The sequence below is a fragment of the Leucopleurus acutus genome (genome assembly GCF_964270905.1).
Source record: "Leucopleurus acutus genome assembly, chromosome: 5".
Taxonomy (NCBI): Eukaryota; Metazoa; Chordata; class Mammalia; order Artiodactyla; family Delphinidae; genus Leucopleurus; species Leucopleurus acutus.
In genome coordinates, this window is record NC_139147.1 from 92,651,717 (window position 1) to 92,665,107 (window position 13,391).

General features: G+C 35.3%; 1 protein-coding gene across 4 annotated transcripts in view; it reads right to left on the reverse strand.

Annotated features, from left to right (window-relative positions):
- Window positions 1-3,238: 3,238 nt before the first annotated feature.
- Window positions 3,239-13,391, reverse strand: part of NLGN1 (neuroligin 1) — a gene marked incomplete at both ends in the record, with an annotated part of 708,135 nt that continues 697,982 nt past the window's right edge. For 3 of the 4 annotated variants that reach the window (XM_082840168.1, XM_082840166.1, XM_082840167.1), the window contains 3 exons: window positions 3,239-4,061; window positions 4,861-5,650; window positions 8,909-9,121. In XM_082840168.1, coding sequence (XP_082696294.1) covers window positions 3,239-4,061; window positions 4,861-5,650; window positions 8,909-9,121 — 1,826 coding nt within the window. The remainder of the gene's footprint in view (window positions 4,062-4,860; window positions 5,651-8,908; window positions 9,122-13,391) is intronic. The other variant, XM_082840169.1, reaches the window with a different exon arrangement.

Consider the following 13,391-nt stretch of genomic DNA (forward strand, 5'->3'; position numbering starts at 1 on the left):
ACATTTGGCAAGAATTTTGTATACTAGCAAGACAGTGAAATGAAGTCAATTTTGGCTTAATGTTTGTATAAATTGTAAGCAGCCTTGACTATTTGCAGTTTCATCAGAGGCAGGAAAATCTGAAGTAATAAGTGATGACAGGAATATTCTTTCAATTTTGCAACTTTTTTTCTAAAGAAAATTATCATCTAAATAAATATACTTTAAACATATTGGGTAAAATTTCATAACAATATTCAAAATATTTCTTGCATTTAAAATTTATGTTTCAGCTTTAAAAACAGTTCTTAATGTTCTGTTTATTGTGGGACATCATTTTACATTCAGAAAACTAGCTGTTGTAATTATAGATCTAGCAACTAACACTCATTCACAATGACTTCATCACGACCTGAAACAGTAATAAAACCTAGAGCTGCTTTATCTTCCACAGAGTTGATGCTACATTAATTTTAAAAAAAAGAATAGGGCTATGCTTTGTTTTCCTAAATCATTTCCCTAAATTAGTATAAAATAGATGTCTGTTATGGTATAGCTATGTAGATCAAGTAACAGATAAGTTTAGAACAACAGATAGGTAGATAGATATAAATATGGCCATCATTAGAATATAATAGAATGGTTTTGCTAAGTGAAGTAATGCATGTGAAAGATTTCATTTATATCTTATTTTGTTGTCATTTCTATTTCTGTTTTTATCTTTTGTTTAATCAATACAGTAAAAGACAGTTTTCTGATTAAACAATATTTCAGATGTTAAAACAATTCTTATTTGTTTACACTGGCAGTTCACAGTCTAAAAGCATAACCAATCAGGCAAAAACTGCACGTAGACTGCTCTGGATTTTGAAGACTTTTTGCTTCTAACAGATTTTTATTTGAAGTTACGGAGCGATATCTACATTTTACTGATAGTTAATAATTGGGAGGGGGAATTATAAGTAAACAAATTCCTTGAAAGAGAAGATTTTTTTATCTTTAGTGTTAGCTTAATGTCTTGCTCAGCACTTTAAAATTTTCTTAGAAGGATAACTTTCTAACCACTACTTTATGATAATTTAATCACCCTTATATTGTGAACCTAGCTATCCTATTTCATGAATATTGCACATTTATTTCCAATAGACCTGTTCCTTGATGATCAGAATTGGAACCTGTGTTTCTAACTGAAAACAATTGGCACATTTTATTTCCACACCACTTTCACATAAGAGGTATTTAAAAATACAAAGCTAGTATTTTTTTCATGAGTTCCTGGGCTTAAAAATTCAAAATATTAAAGTTTCATCAGTTTCATCTTAGATGAGACTTGCTTTAAATACACGGTGTGTTTTCTGTAGAAGTTACCTATATGTCTTCAAAAACCTGACTTGTCTAGAAAAATGACTCTCTGAGACAGTCATGTTTCTTTTTCTGTTGTTGTTCTTGTTTTTTAAAAAAAGACAAAACAGCAATAAACATTTTAGCTCTTTAATGAGCAAAGATCATGTCTCTTAGCATTGGACTAATAGTCATTATTATCTTTATTTCACGCAATGACCAGTGACATGGCCAAGATGTACAAAGTTGTTTCCATCAAGTAGTATACAATTTTTTTTTGTATAATAAGCTTTCATTCTTGAAAAAGAGTAACTGAAAAGAAAGGTTTCTGTTACTGCAGTTAGTTTGTCAGAGAAAGTTCTTTGCATTATCTTACAAACTATCAAAATTGCTAGTCATCTGAAAAAATGTAAAAAAAAATCACATAACTTTAGTCTAATAGAAATATAGTACAGGTAAGAGAGAAAGTATTTATCAGGATGTGCTCTTTAAGTCCATCTCAATTTTTTTTAATACAAATGTACATCTGATTACATATACAAACATTTGGAAAGGTCTGTGATATACTGTTACTGGTAAACAACAGGGGGATGAAGAGTTTCCTGTGGTCTTAGAATATTCATTTAAAATCACACGCATGTGTAAGACTAAAATCCTCCAGGTGTTGACTCTCCTTTTAGGTTTTGCATCTACGTTGCACTCTACTGAGATTGCGTGAATAAACCTCAGCGAGAAAGATAAGTGACGTGAGAAGGGACATAACTTTATATTGAGTTATTATTAGTAAACATTTTGTCATGCAACATGAGTAAATCAATGAACTGAGAACTGTAATCAGAGTGGTAATTTGGGGCATCCTTATATCATAAAAGACTAGTAAGTAACTCTTTGGACACACTTCACCTTACCAAAAGGAACAAAATACAGTAACAAAAACCACAGCAAAGTATAGATCCTGCAACACATGTCCAATTAGGGTTATATTTCCATGAAGTACTTAGATGGGAATGAAAAGAATATTAAAAATATAGGAATTTTTTTTTCTGGGATTCATATCAGCGAGTATTCACCACTATACCTATAGTTTCTTCAAATACCTTTCATAACTAATTCCGTCTATTATCAAAACTACTGTGAATTATTTTATTGTAATTACTTTTGCCCCTTAAAATCTTCTTTAGGTTCTGCCAATTGATGGAGGAAGCTTCTATTAAAAACTCCAATGGGATGAGAAGAATTTTAATTACAGCTTAATCAGCAGCACAGCCACCAAGCATATAAATTATCATGCACATCGTGCTAAAAATATCCAGTTTCCTTTATCCCCACAACTTTATACTGACAGCACTTATGTGATAATGTTGTACCTGCCAGTCTTTAAACTTCGTTGTTTTACTGGCAAATTTCAGCATGAGCCTCCGCTAAGGCCATTAACAGCATTGGTGCTTTGTGTACTTATCCAAATATGTAAATATGGTCTACACAATAAAACAGCTCCAAATAAAAACTGGTGAAAATTATCTGACATTCCATTGGTGTGTCCCTTGTGCATATTCATGGTTGTTTTTTTAATTTTTTCTATTTTATATTTCAGACATAGTTCTTTCCTGTTTGGTGTTCCACATGCCTAATTCCATCATGTAACATAAATCTTCAAAAAATTAATTCTTGAATGTGAATGAAAAAGTATCATTCAGAACAATTGCTTCAAGCAATTGAAATTCATTTTTAAAGTTGATTTGTGTATATATGTACAATTCATGTTTTTTTCAAAGCCCCCAAAGTTCTTGATATGTATATTCACATAGTATTCCTCCTTATTTAAATAGTAAGCGTCTTGTAGGTTGAAAGCCAAGGAATCTTCAGCAATCTTTTACTGCAATCCATCAAAAAAATAGAGTTTGCTTCTCTTATCTGGCTATACCCTGGTTGTTGAATGTGAGTGGGGGTGGGGATGAGGATGGGGCAGAGTATTGTTCTGTCCTCCGGTAAATGTATTGAATGTGTGTAAGGGTTGAATCCCTGGTATAGTGTTGGGAATCATTGTAATGGTGTTGGGTGTCATTAAGGGAACATCATCAGGTGACCTCCTCATAGCTAGTGTGTAATCTGGGGGGCAGGCGGTCCGAAGAACCACCTCATGTGGATGGATGGACTCACATTCATGATCCAAATCGGTGTGCTTCATTTGGAGGGACATGATCTCCTCTTCTTGTGCGTGGGTCAGATCATTCGTAGTCGTGCGCTGAGGGCTGCATCTCCTGTGAACGTCATGTCTCCTCTTATCCTTTTTGTAGTACAGGGCTGCAAAGGCCAAGATGTTCAGAAACAGCAGTGATGCTCCAACTGCAATAGTGACGCTCAGCTCTGTTGAGTAGTCCCTTTGATCCACTGAAAATGGACTCGGTTGTTGTTTGGGATCATCCTGCTTGGCAGTGGGAAAGGCTGATGTGACAGATACAGAATTTTTTCTCGTAGGTCTGAAAGTGATGTCAGTTGATGGCACTTTAGTTGTTGTCGAGGTATACTGAGAAATGTCATTGAGATTATGCAGATGAGGTACCAGCTCCAACCAGAGGTTTACTTTATTGGCTCTGTAATGTTCTTTAACTCTTGGTTTTAATCCGATATGGAGATAAAGTTGGTCTTTCTGGGAATATCTGGTCCATGCTACTTCTTCAAAGCGGTTGGGTTTGGTATGGATGAATTTTGTGTCTTGAGGGACTGGTTGATTTGGGTCGCTAGAAAAGAGAAATTATGAGAAAAAAATTGTTTTATTCTTTTAAAAATCAAAACAATACTGGTTTAACATCTAATTGAAGAGGGTGAACTCAGCCAGGCTTTAGACTATGTTTTAACATAACTTGGGTCAATTTAGAAATATCAATCCCAGCTCAGGCAGGTTGTTGGATGATAATGTAGTATAAGTAAATCTCACATTCTTGTTCTCTCTACCCACGGGCTGCTGTATACCCAAAGATTTAAAAATTCATGTACATATGAGTTGTCTCATAGGCAAGCTAGCAGAGACAGCATTGGAAAAAACTTGGCATTTGGAATTGGCAGGTGAGGATTTGAGTCCTGATGCTGCTGTACACTAAACATATGAATATCCAGGTAAAGCTCTCGTAGCCTATCGTCCCTTTTCTGTAAAATGGGATTATAGTATCTGAGCTGCTCACCTCACAAAGTAGTTGGGAGGATCAAAAGGCATACAGTACTGTAAATTGAAAAGTCTTTATAAAATATTTGTCACTATTGAATAACAATAATAAGAAGTCCTGTGTAATTAAAAAAACAAGATAAATTTAATTATTGAGTAATGCAATAAAGGTATGACTGTCTTAAACTTTACAAAGGAAGAATAAAGCAGTGATTTTTTTGAAACACCACAAATATAAATTTTGAATAAAGGAACTTAATGTATTGTTGGTATTAATCTATTAAATTAAATCATTTGGACACAAAATATGTATTTTTTAAGTGCTTAAGAGGATATTTTAATTAAATTATAGCAAACTTCATTCCTTAGGTACATACCCAGTTTTAGCAAAATTTGTCCAGTATGTCATTACGACTGCACTCAGCATCACATCATTTTTGGAGAAATTGCAAGGAAATAACTCTGTAGGTCCAATCATGGGGATTCCTAGTACGTAGGGAACCTCATCACCATGAGCTGCATCAGCCCAAGCTGGAACCTGATCCGTTTGGCAATGATGGTAAAAGGCATAGAAATATGTGGGTGAACCAAAGTTTGAGTGAAGATCTGCTGTAGCTACAGCTGGTGCCACCCACTGATGGTCCGTAAACAAAGCTAGTAATGTCTTCCTTCTGGTTTCAGGGTTATGACGGTCAGCCCAGTCAGTATACATGAATTTAATGGTTTCTCTCAAAACATCTTTGCCTTCAGGGTATCCATATAAGTTATCAACAAAATTAGAAACAGCAAAGTCAAAATCACTAGCGGAGATACCATCATCGCTATCTACTATATTTTCAACAAATTTTAACCCTTCCCCTTGGTTAACTCCTAACATTATATCATAGTTGAGAAACTCTCCTTGCTCCATCAGTATCTGAGGATCATCTGGTATTACATCACCATCAATCACAGGTCCAAAGGCTATGTGGTATCGTGCTGGTTGAATATCTTGGTCAACAAGTTCTTTGTAAGGCTTCTTCTGTAAGCATTCCACTAACTCTACTGTATCTGAAACATTGCAACCAACTTTTGTGGCCAACATTCTAGCATATTTTGCAGGTTGGAAACTAACAGCCCAGCTGGAAAGGGCAGTTCCACTTTGAGCTATTGCTCGTTGAAAAAGTCCTATAGGAAAAAACAACAAAGAGTTTCAGATGACCTTTGAATAATGCTGTGGTAAAACAATAAAATCTGATATTTGAGACATGTCCCAGATATGACTCAAGAAACAGGGAGATAGAGACAGTTTTGCTTAAGAGAAGGTACATAAAGTCATCCCCAGGGTATAATGAATTCGAGAGGTGGACATTAGTCCTCTGCTTTGAGTAGCAACTACTTTGGGATCAAGACATCTAAATTGTGCAATGTCTCAAAAAAGCAGTAAGCAAGGAGAGAAGGAGAGTGTGGAAATACTTGGCCCAAGTATTTATTTGCTCAGCATGTAAACACCTACGCTGTTACCATAGCCAACCAGATGCGGCTAACTCTCTCCCCTTTAATTCATCATCAGACTTTGCATTGTCTTTTGAGTATATTTCCTGCAATTTGGCTGCAAGCATTTCTTCAAAATGGCTCTGTGTGTTTGTTTTAATCAGATTTTATCTGAAACAAAATTGTTCAGACCTCACATAACTACTGGGGCTGGGTATTTGCTAATACCCTGGGGATGGCCCTAAAGGCACACGAAACAGAATATTACTTTAGACATACTCTTTCCAGTTCTTTATGTCAGACATAGTATGCTGAATATTCATCTTTCAGAATAAGTTATAACATTTGAAGTATTTTCACTAGGTTAAAGAAAAAGCCATCAGCAGAAGGATTTAGTGGGGGGGGGGGTGATTTAACTTTCTCCACTGTTGAATGTGCACTGCTTTATTTTATCGTAAAAGATGAAAAGTACATGGTCCACTGCTTTTCACTTAATTACATTTAAGAATTATAAATCATGGTCCCATATGCAGCTTGATAAGAGCTGCATACCATTCAAATTTATAAATGAACTTTACTTATTAAGGTATTCTCTAATAAAATTCTTGTTTTAAAAATATAATTTATCTATTTTATTTAAGAAATTACATTTATTGTCAATTTCCAAATACAGCTTTGTAGTTCAGTTATTCAAACACATGTTCAATCATTCATATGTGTTAATGTGTAAGAACTCTTTCACAGAGGTGTTAAAGTAATGACTGAATTAGAAGCAAAGTTTTCATTTTTTCTCCAAACACATATATGTATTCAAAATGTCTGTAATATGTTTCTAGATAATTATAAAAATATTCAAAAAGTCAAACAATACTAATTTAAATTTGTTTTGGTTTCTGACATCTTTATGAACATATTTTCAGTTTGCTAGAGCAAAGTTTGCCAGAGCAAATAATATAAATACAAATAATTAAAAAAAATTATATAGGCTATGTGTTTGTCAACATTTGCTCAGAGAAATATTGTACTGCTTAAAAACTTTATAGCTAAAATAAGACTTCTATAAGATTCTTTCCCATTTTAGGGACTTAATGACATTAATTAAATATACCAAAAAAGGTTTTAAGGACAATACACATCACATTTGATATAGTCTGAAATATGCCATCTAGATGATACCTGGAAAAACCACATATTCTGTTGTCAGCGAGAGTGCTTGTTATGTGTGGTTGACTCCTGATAGATACAGGCTTGAGCATTGTTGCAGCTCTGGGAAGTTCCCAGACCTTAAAGTCTATGTCTGCAATGGAGATAAAATTAGCCTGATGATTTCAAGACCTCTTCTGGGCATCTCCTGGTCAATTCAGGCAGCTTTGCTAATAGAGATAAACTTATGACTAGATCAAACGTAAGTCCATTTATCTAGCCAGGCATGGACAGATTTCCTTGAAGAGTGTGATGGAATGCTATATTTTCAATTGTTTGCATAGCCATTTGCCACTGTTTACCACATTATGAGTTGATGAATAGCAATGCTAGCTGATGAACTAACTGATTCATCTCTTTATGCAATGCTAGTGTTATACTGGCTGAAAATGGCTTTGGTGCCCATGTTCACTTTTACATTTAGAAAAAGTTTTAGAAAAAATCAGCACAAAGAGCATTTGAGACCAAATGATCCTAAGAAGTCTGAACAGATTGTCCATTGTTATCCTAGATAAGTATTGGCGTTAGTATAGTCCTCAGGCTAGAACAGTCTAATCTGTTCAATTAAGAAAAACAACAGCAACGAAGTTTGTTATTTCAAAATAAGTCATTTCACTACAGACCAAAATCTCTATACAATTGAAAGAGTTCTCACACATGTGTCATTTTGTCATCTCGGTTCAGAACTCTACTAATACAAATGAGATGTTACATAAACTATGTCTATAAATTAAGTCAATAATAATATATGATCCTCCAAATATACAAACTCATTTAATGACTGTTATTTTGAAATTCCACATTAATGTGTCTTTAATACCAAAACCAAATATTCTATGTCTGTTGCTCATATCATAAAACTCAGTCTTACAAATTAAGAAGCTTCATGAATTACAATTGACAGTGTATACTTTTGTGGATATTTCAAGTTAATAATGCTTTAAGAATGGGTGACTAAACTCATGGTAAAATGGGATTCCATCAAGACCAGCACGATAAGCCTTGGGCAGGCATTTTGGAAAACGGATGTCAAGGCCAGAAAATGGAGACAAGAACAATATTTCATGGATTTAAGCACCCTCAGTGCTCCATGCTGCTTTGCCAGCCTTCAGGGGAAAAAAAATGAACACTTTTGGAGTTGAAAATAGAAAAAGCACAAATTCAAACATATTTTTCTTTTTAATCAAAAGCTCTACTAGTGACCTTGATGCTTTGACAATTTTGGATCACGCATGCAAAATAATCAAACTCCATTCGCTACTCAGACAAGTGAAAATCACGTTTCCAGACAAACTAGCTTACAACTGCCTCCGTATTATCTTCATACTAGTAAAGGGTTTAAAACATCTACTATCTAGAAAATAGATTATATACAAGCCTTGCATTAAAAAAAATAATTAAAAAAAACCCTTGTCTTTGATTTTGATTACTGAATAAACAGAGATAACAGAACTGTGAACATCTTTGATTTTCCCCAAAATCACCCTTTGGAGGAGAGGAAAGTAGTGTAATGTTAATTATTCTGAAGTGTGTTTGAAAGGGCATCCATACCAAGCTCCACAGGAGACAAAGAAAAGAGTTTGACAAAAATTTAAACATGCATAGAGAAGCTGAAGAAACAAAGTTGTAAACAGTTATTGAGTTCAACCTAACAGTTTAAACAGAGAAATATATACAGAGCATCACATACTACTGATGGTCGTGGCATGCAGACACCAAATTTGTCAAAATTTGCAACCTGCATAATACCTTTGGTTGAATTGCTCCAACGGTTACCTTCAGAATAATGGGATAAAGTCAGCAGATTGACACATGAACCCCCAGCACCAGATCCAAAAACAGTGATTCTTAAGGGGTCACCACCAAAGAATCCAATATTCTCACTAGTCCATCTTAAAGCCTGTATGAGATCAAGGAGTCCATAGTTTCCTTTTGCAGCCTGATCCCCTGTGCTCAAGAAACCTGGAAAACAGAAATAAAAAGACATCAAAGAACACCCTTTTGAGTTGACATGAATCAGATAGACATCAAATTTAAATAAAATTGAAGCCTGTGTTCATCAAGATGAGTACAATCCAAGTTCTTTAGTAAAAGTTTATTTCCCACCAGAATAGCATAATTTACTTTAGGAAGAATAGCAGAGACTAAAATCTGAAAAATGACATTTATCTTCCCCAGATGTTCCCAAGTTATCCAGGTAACAGGTAACAGGGGGCAGATAAAGAGAATGAAAACATTCTGAAAGACCTCAAGGGAGATATTCTAGGGGCCAAGTTACCTGGTGGAGATATTTGGGATAGTATCATGGGGTGTATGAGAATGTGTTTTTGCATAAATACTGTCAGTCCTCAAGTTGCTCGTGGTCTAATATGGTTGGAATTTAAGGTATGTGTGGCAGAGTGGCAGGATATGACAGTATAGAGCAGGGGTATTTTTCCAAGACTCGTGCATAAAATTGTACGCAACTCCTTGCATATATAGATGTATGCACATTTTTACTGATGATGCCCCATGGTTAAGAATCACTGTACCTGACGTAATTTGAGGTTACATTTTAGAACGCCCTGAATGCTAAACTGAGGAGATCTGCTCAACTAGAAAACAGTGTAGAATATTTGAAGATTTTTGAAAAGTTGAGATTCATATTTCTCCAGTACTCAAAGCTCCATTTTATAGTGAATTTAATAATGAAAAGAAATATATGTTGAATAATAGAAAGAATGGAGGTGGTGAGACATTATAAAGATCTAAACTGATAGAGTGGAAAAGGCAATTGAAGAAAAAAGAAGAACAGTCTAAAATTAATGAAAAGAAACCTCAATTAAAATAGAATTGGGAGGTCAGAAAGGAAAGCGCTCATGCCCTATGACAATAGCAGAGCTCAGCAGGAAGAACAAAAACTTTCCTTGCCTGGCAAGAACTCAGCCAATGAGAGACTCTCACAGCTCAGCCAGTGAAAAGCCACTCTACTTCAAACTCTCAATTCCTCCAATGGACTCTTTGTTTACTACAGCCCTCCCAGCTTCCTTTTTCCCCTTTTAAAAAAGTTCTCTCCTTGCTGTGAGGGGACTTGCATGTGGCTTGCCATGGTTGTAGACCCAAACAGCAATTCTCTCTTGATCCCAAACAAACCCATTTTTACTGCAGAAATAGCTGGCAGTCTACTTGTTTTAGGTCAACCTTTTGATAGCCTGCATGGGGATCAAGAGAAGACCCTTGATGACTTCCAGGTTGGTGGCAAACTAGTGTGATACCCTCATTGAGCCTGTTGTTACTCACTGCTTTACTCGCCTGCCCTGGAATTGAAGAGTAAGTTTTTCTCCACTAAAGTGTCTGCTCTATTTGCATTTTGAAGTCCTCCAGGTTTTACTGGGGATCTGTTTTTTTTTCTTTAATTTAATTTTTTTATACAGTAGTTTTTATTAGTCATCCATTTTATACACATCAGTATATACATGTCAATCCCAATCTCCCAATTCATCACAACCCCCCCCCCCCCGCTGCTTTCCCTCCTTGGTGTCCATACGTTTGTTCTCTACATCTGTGTCTCAATTTCTGCCCTGCAAACCGGTTCATCTGTGCCATTTTTCTAGATTCCACATATATGCGTTAATATTCAATATTTGTTTTTCTCTTTCTGACTTACTTCACTCTATATGACAGTCTCTAGATCCATCCACATCTCTACAAATGACCCAATTTCGTTCCTTTTTGTGGCAGAGTAATATTCCATTCTATATATGTATCACAACTTCTTTATCCATTCGTCTGTCGATGGGCATTTAGGTTGCTTCCATGACCTGGCTATTGTAAATAGTGCTGCAATGAACACTGGGGTGCATGTGTCTTTTTGAATTATGGTTTTCTCTGGGTATATGCCAAGTAGTGGGATTGCTGGGTCATATGATAATTCTATTTGTAGTTTTTTAAGGAACCTCCATACTCTTCTCCATAGTGGCTGTGTCGATTTACATTCCCACCAACAGTGCAAGAGGGTTTCCTTTTCTCCACACCCTCACCAGCATTTGTTGTTCATAGATTTTCTGATGATGCCCATTCTAACTGGCGTGAGGTGATACATCATTGTACTTTTGATTTGCATTTCTCTAATAATTAGTGATGTTGAACAGCTTTTCATGTGCTACTTGGCCATCTGTATGTCCTCTTTGGAGAAATGTCTATTTAGGTATTCTGCCCATTTTTGGATTGGATTGTTTGTTTTCTTAACATTGAGCTGCATGAGCTGTTTATATATTTTGGAGATTAATTCTTTGCCCGTAGATTCATTTGCAAATATATTCTCTCATTCTGAGGGTTGTCTGTTCGTCTTGCTTTTGGTTTCCTTTGCTGTGCAAAAGCTTTGAAGTTTCATTAGGTCCCATTTATTTTTGTTTCTATTTCCATTACTCTAGGAGGTGGATCTAAAAAGATCTTGCTGTGATTTATGTCAAAGACTGTTCTTCCTATGTTTTCCTCTAAGAGTTTTATAGTGTCTGGTCTTACCTTTAGGTCTCAAATCCATTTTGAGTTTATTTTTGTGTATGGTGTTAGGGAGTGTTCTAATTTCATTCTTTTACATGTAGCTGTCCAGTTTTCCCAGCACCACTTATTGAAGAGACTGTCTTTTCTCCATTGTATATCCTTGCCTCCTTTGTCATAGATTAATTGACCATAGGTACACGGGTTTATCTCTGGGCTTTCTGTCCTATTCCATTGATCTATATTTCTGTTTTTGTGCCAGTACCATATTGTCTTGATTACCGTAGCTTTGTAGTATAGTCTGAAGTCAGGGAGTCTGATTTCTCCAGCTCCGCTTTTTTTCCTCAAGACTGCTTTGGCTATTCGGGGACTTTTGTGTCTTCATAAAAATTTTAAGATTTTTTGTTCTAGTTTTGTAAAAAATGCCATTGGTAATTTGATAGGGATTGCATTGAATCTGTAGATTGCTTTGCGTATTATAGTCATTTTCACAACATTGATTCTTCCAATCCAACAACATGGTATATCTCTCCATCTGTTGGTATCATCTTTAATTTCTTTCAACATTGTCTTATAGTTTTCTGCATACAGGTCTTTTGTCTCCCTAGGTAGGTTTATTCCTAGGTATTTTATTCTTTTTGTTGCAGTGGTAAATGGGAGTGTTTCCTTAATTTCTCTTTCAGATATTTCATCATTAGTGTATAGGAATGCAAGAGATTTCTGTGCATTAATTTTGTATCCTGCAACTTTACCAAACGCATTGATTAGCTCTAGTAGTTTTCTGGTGGCATCTTTAGGATTCTCTATGTATAGTATCATGTCATCTGCAAACAGTGACAGTTTTTCTTCTTCTTTTCCAATTTGGATTTCTTTTCTTTCTTTTTCTTCTATGATTGTTGTGGCTAGGACTTCTAAAACTATGTTGAATAATAATGGCGAGAGTGGACCTCCTTGTCTTGTTCCTGATCTTAGAGGAAATGCTTTTAGTTTTTCACCATTGGGAATGATGTTTGTTGTGGGTTTGTCATATATGGCCTTTATTATGTTGAGGTAGGTTCCCCCAATGCCCATTTTCTGGAGAGGTTTTTTTTTTTTTCCATCATAAATGGGTGTTGAATTTTGTCAAAGCTTTTTCTGCATCTATTGAGAGGATCATATGGTTTTTATTCTTCAATTTGTTAATATGGTGTATCACATTGATTGATTTGTGTATTTTGAAGAATCCTTGTATCCCTGGGATAAATCTCACTTAATCATGGTGTGTGATCCTTTTAATGTGTTGTTGGATTCTGTTTGCTAGTATTTAGTTGAGGATTTTTGCATCTATATTCTTCTGTGGTATTGGTCTCTAATTTTCTTTTTTTGTAGTATCTTTGTCTGGTTTTGGTATCAGGGTGATGGTGGCCTCATAGAATGAATGTGGGAGTGTTCCTTCCTCTGAAAATTTTTGGAAGAGTTTGAGAAGGATGGGTGTTAATTCTTCTCTAAATGTTTGATATAATTCACCTGAGAAGCCATCTGGACTTTTGTTTGTTGGAACATTTTTAATCACAGTTTCAATTTCATTACTTGTGATTGGTCTGTTCATATTTTCTATTTCTTCCTGGTTCAGTCTTGGAAGGTTATACCCCTCTAAGACTTTGTCCATTTCTTCCAGGTTGTCCATTTTATTGGCATAGAGTTGCTTGTAGTAGTCTCTTAGGATGCTTTGTATTTCTGTGGTGTCTGTTGTAACTTCTCCTTTTTCATTTCT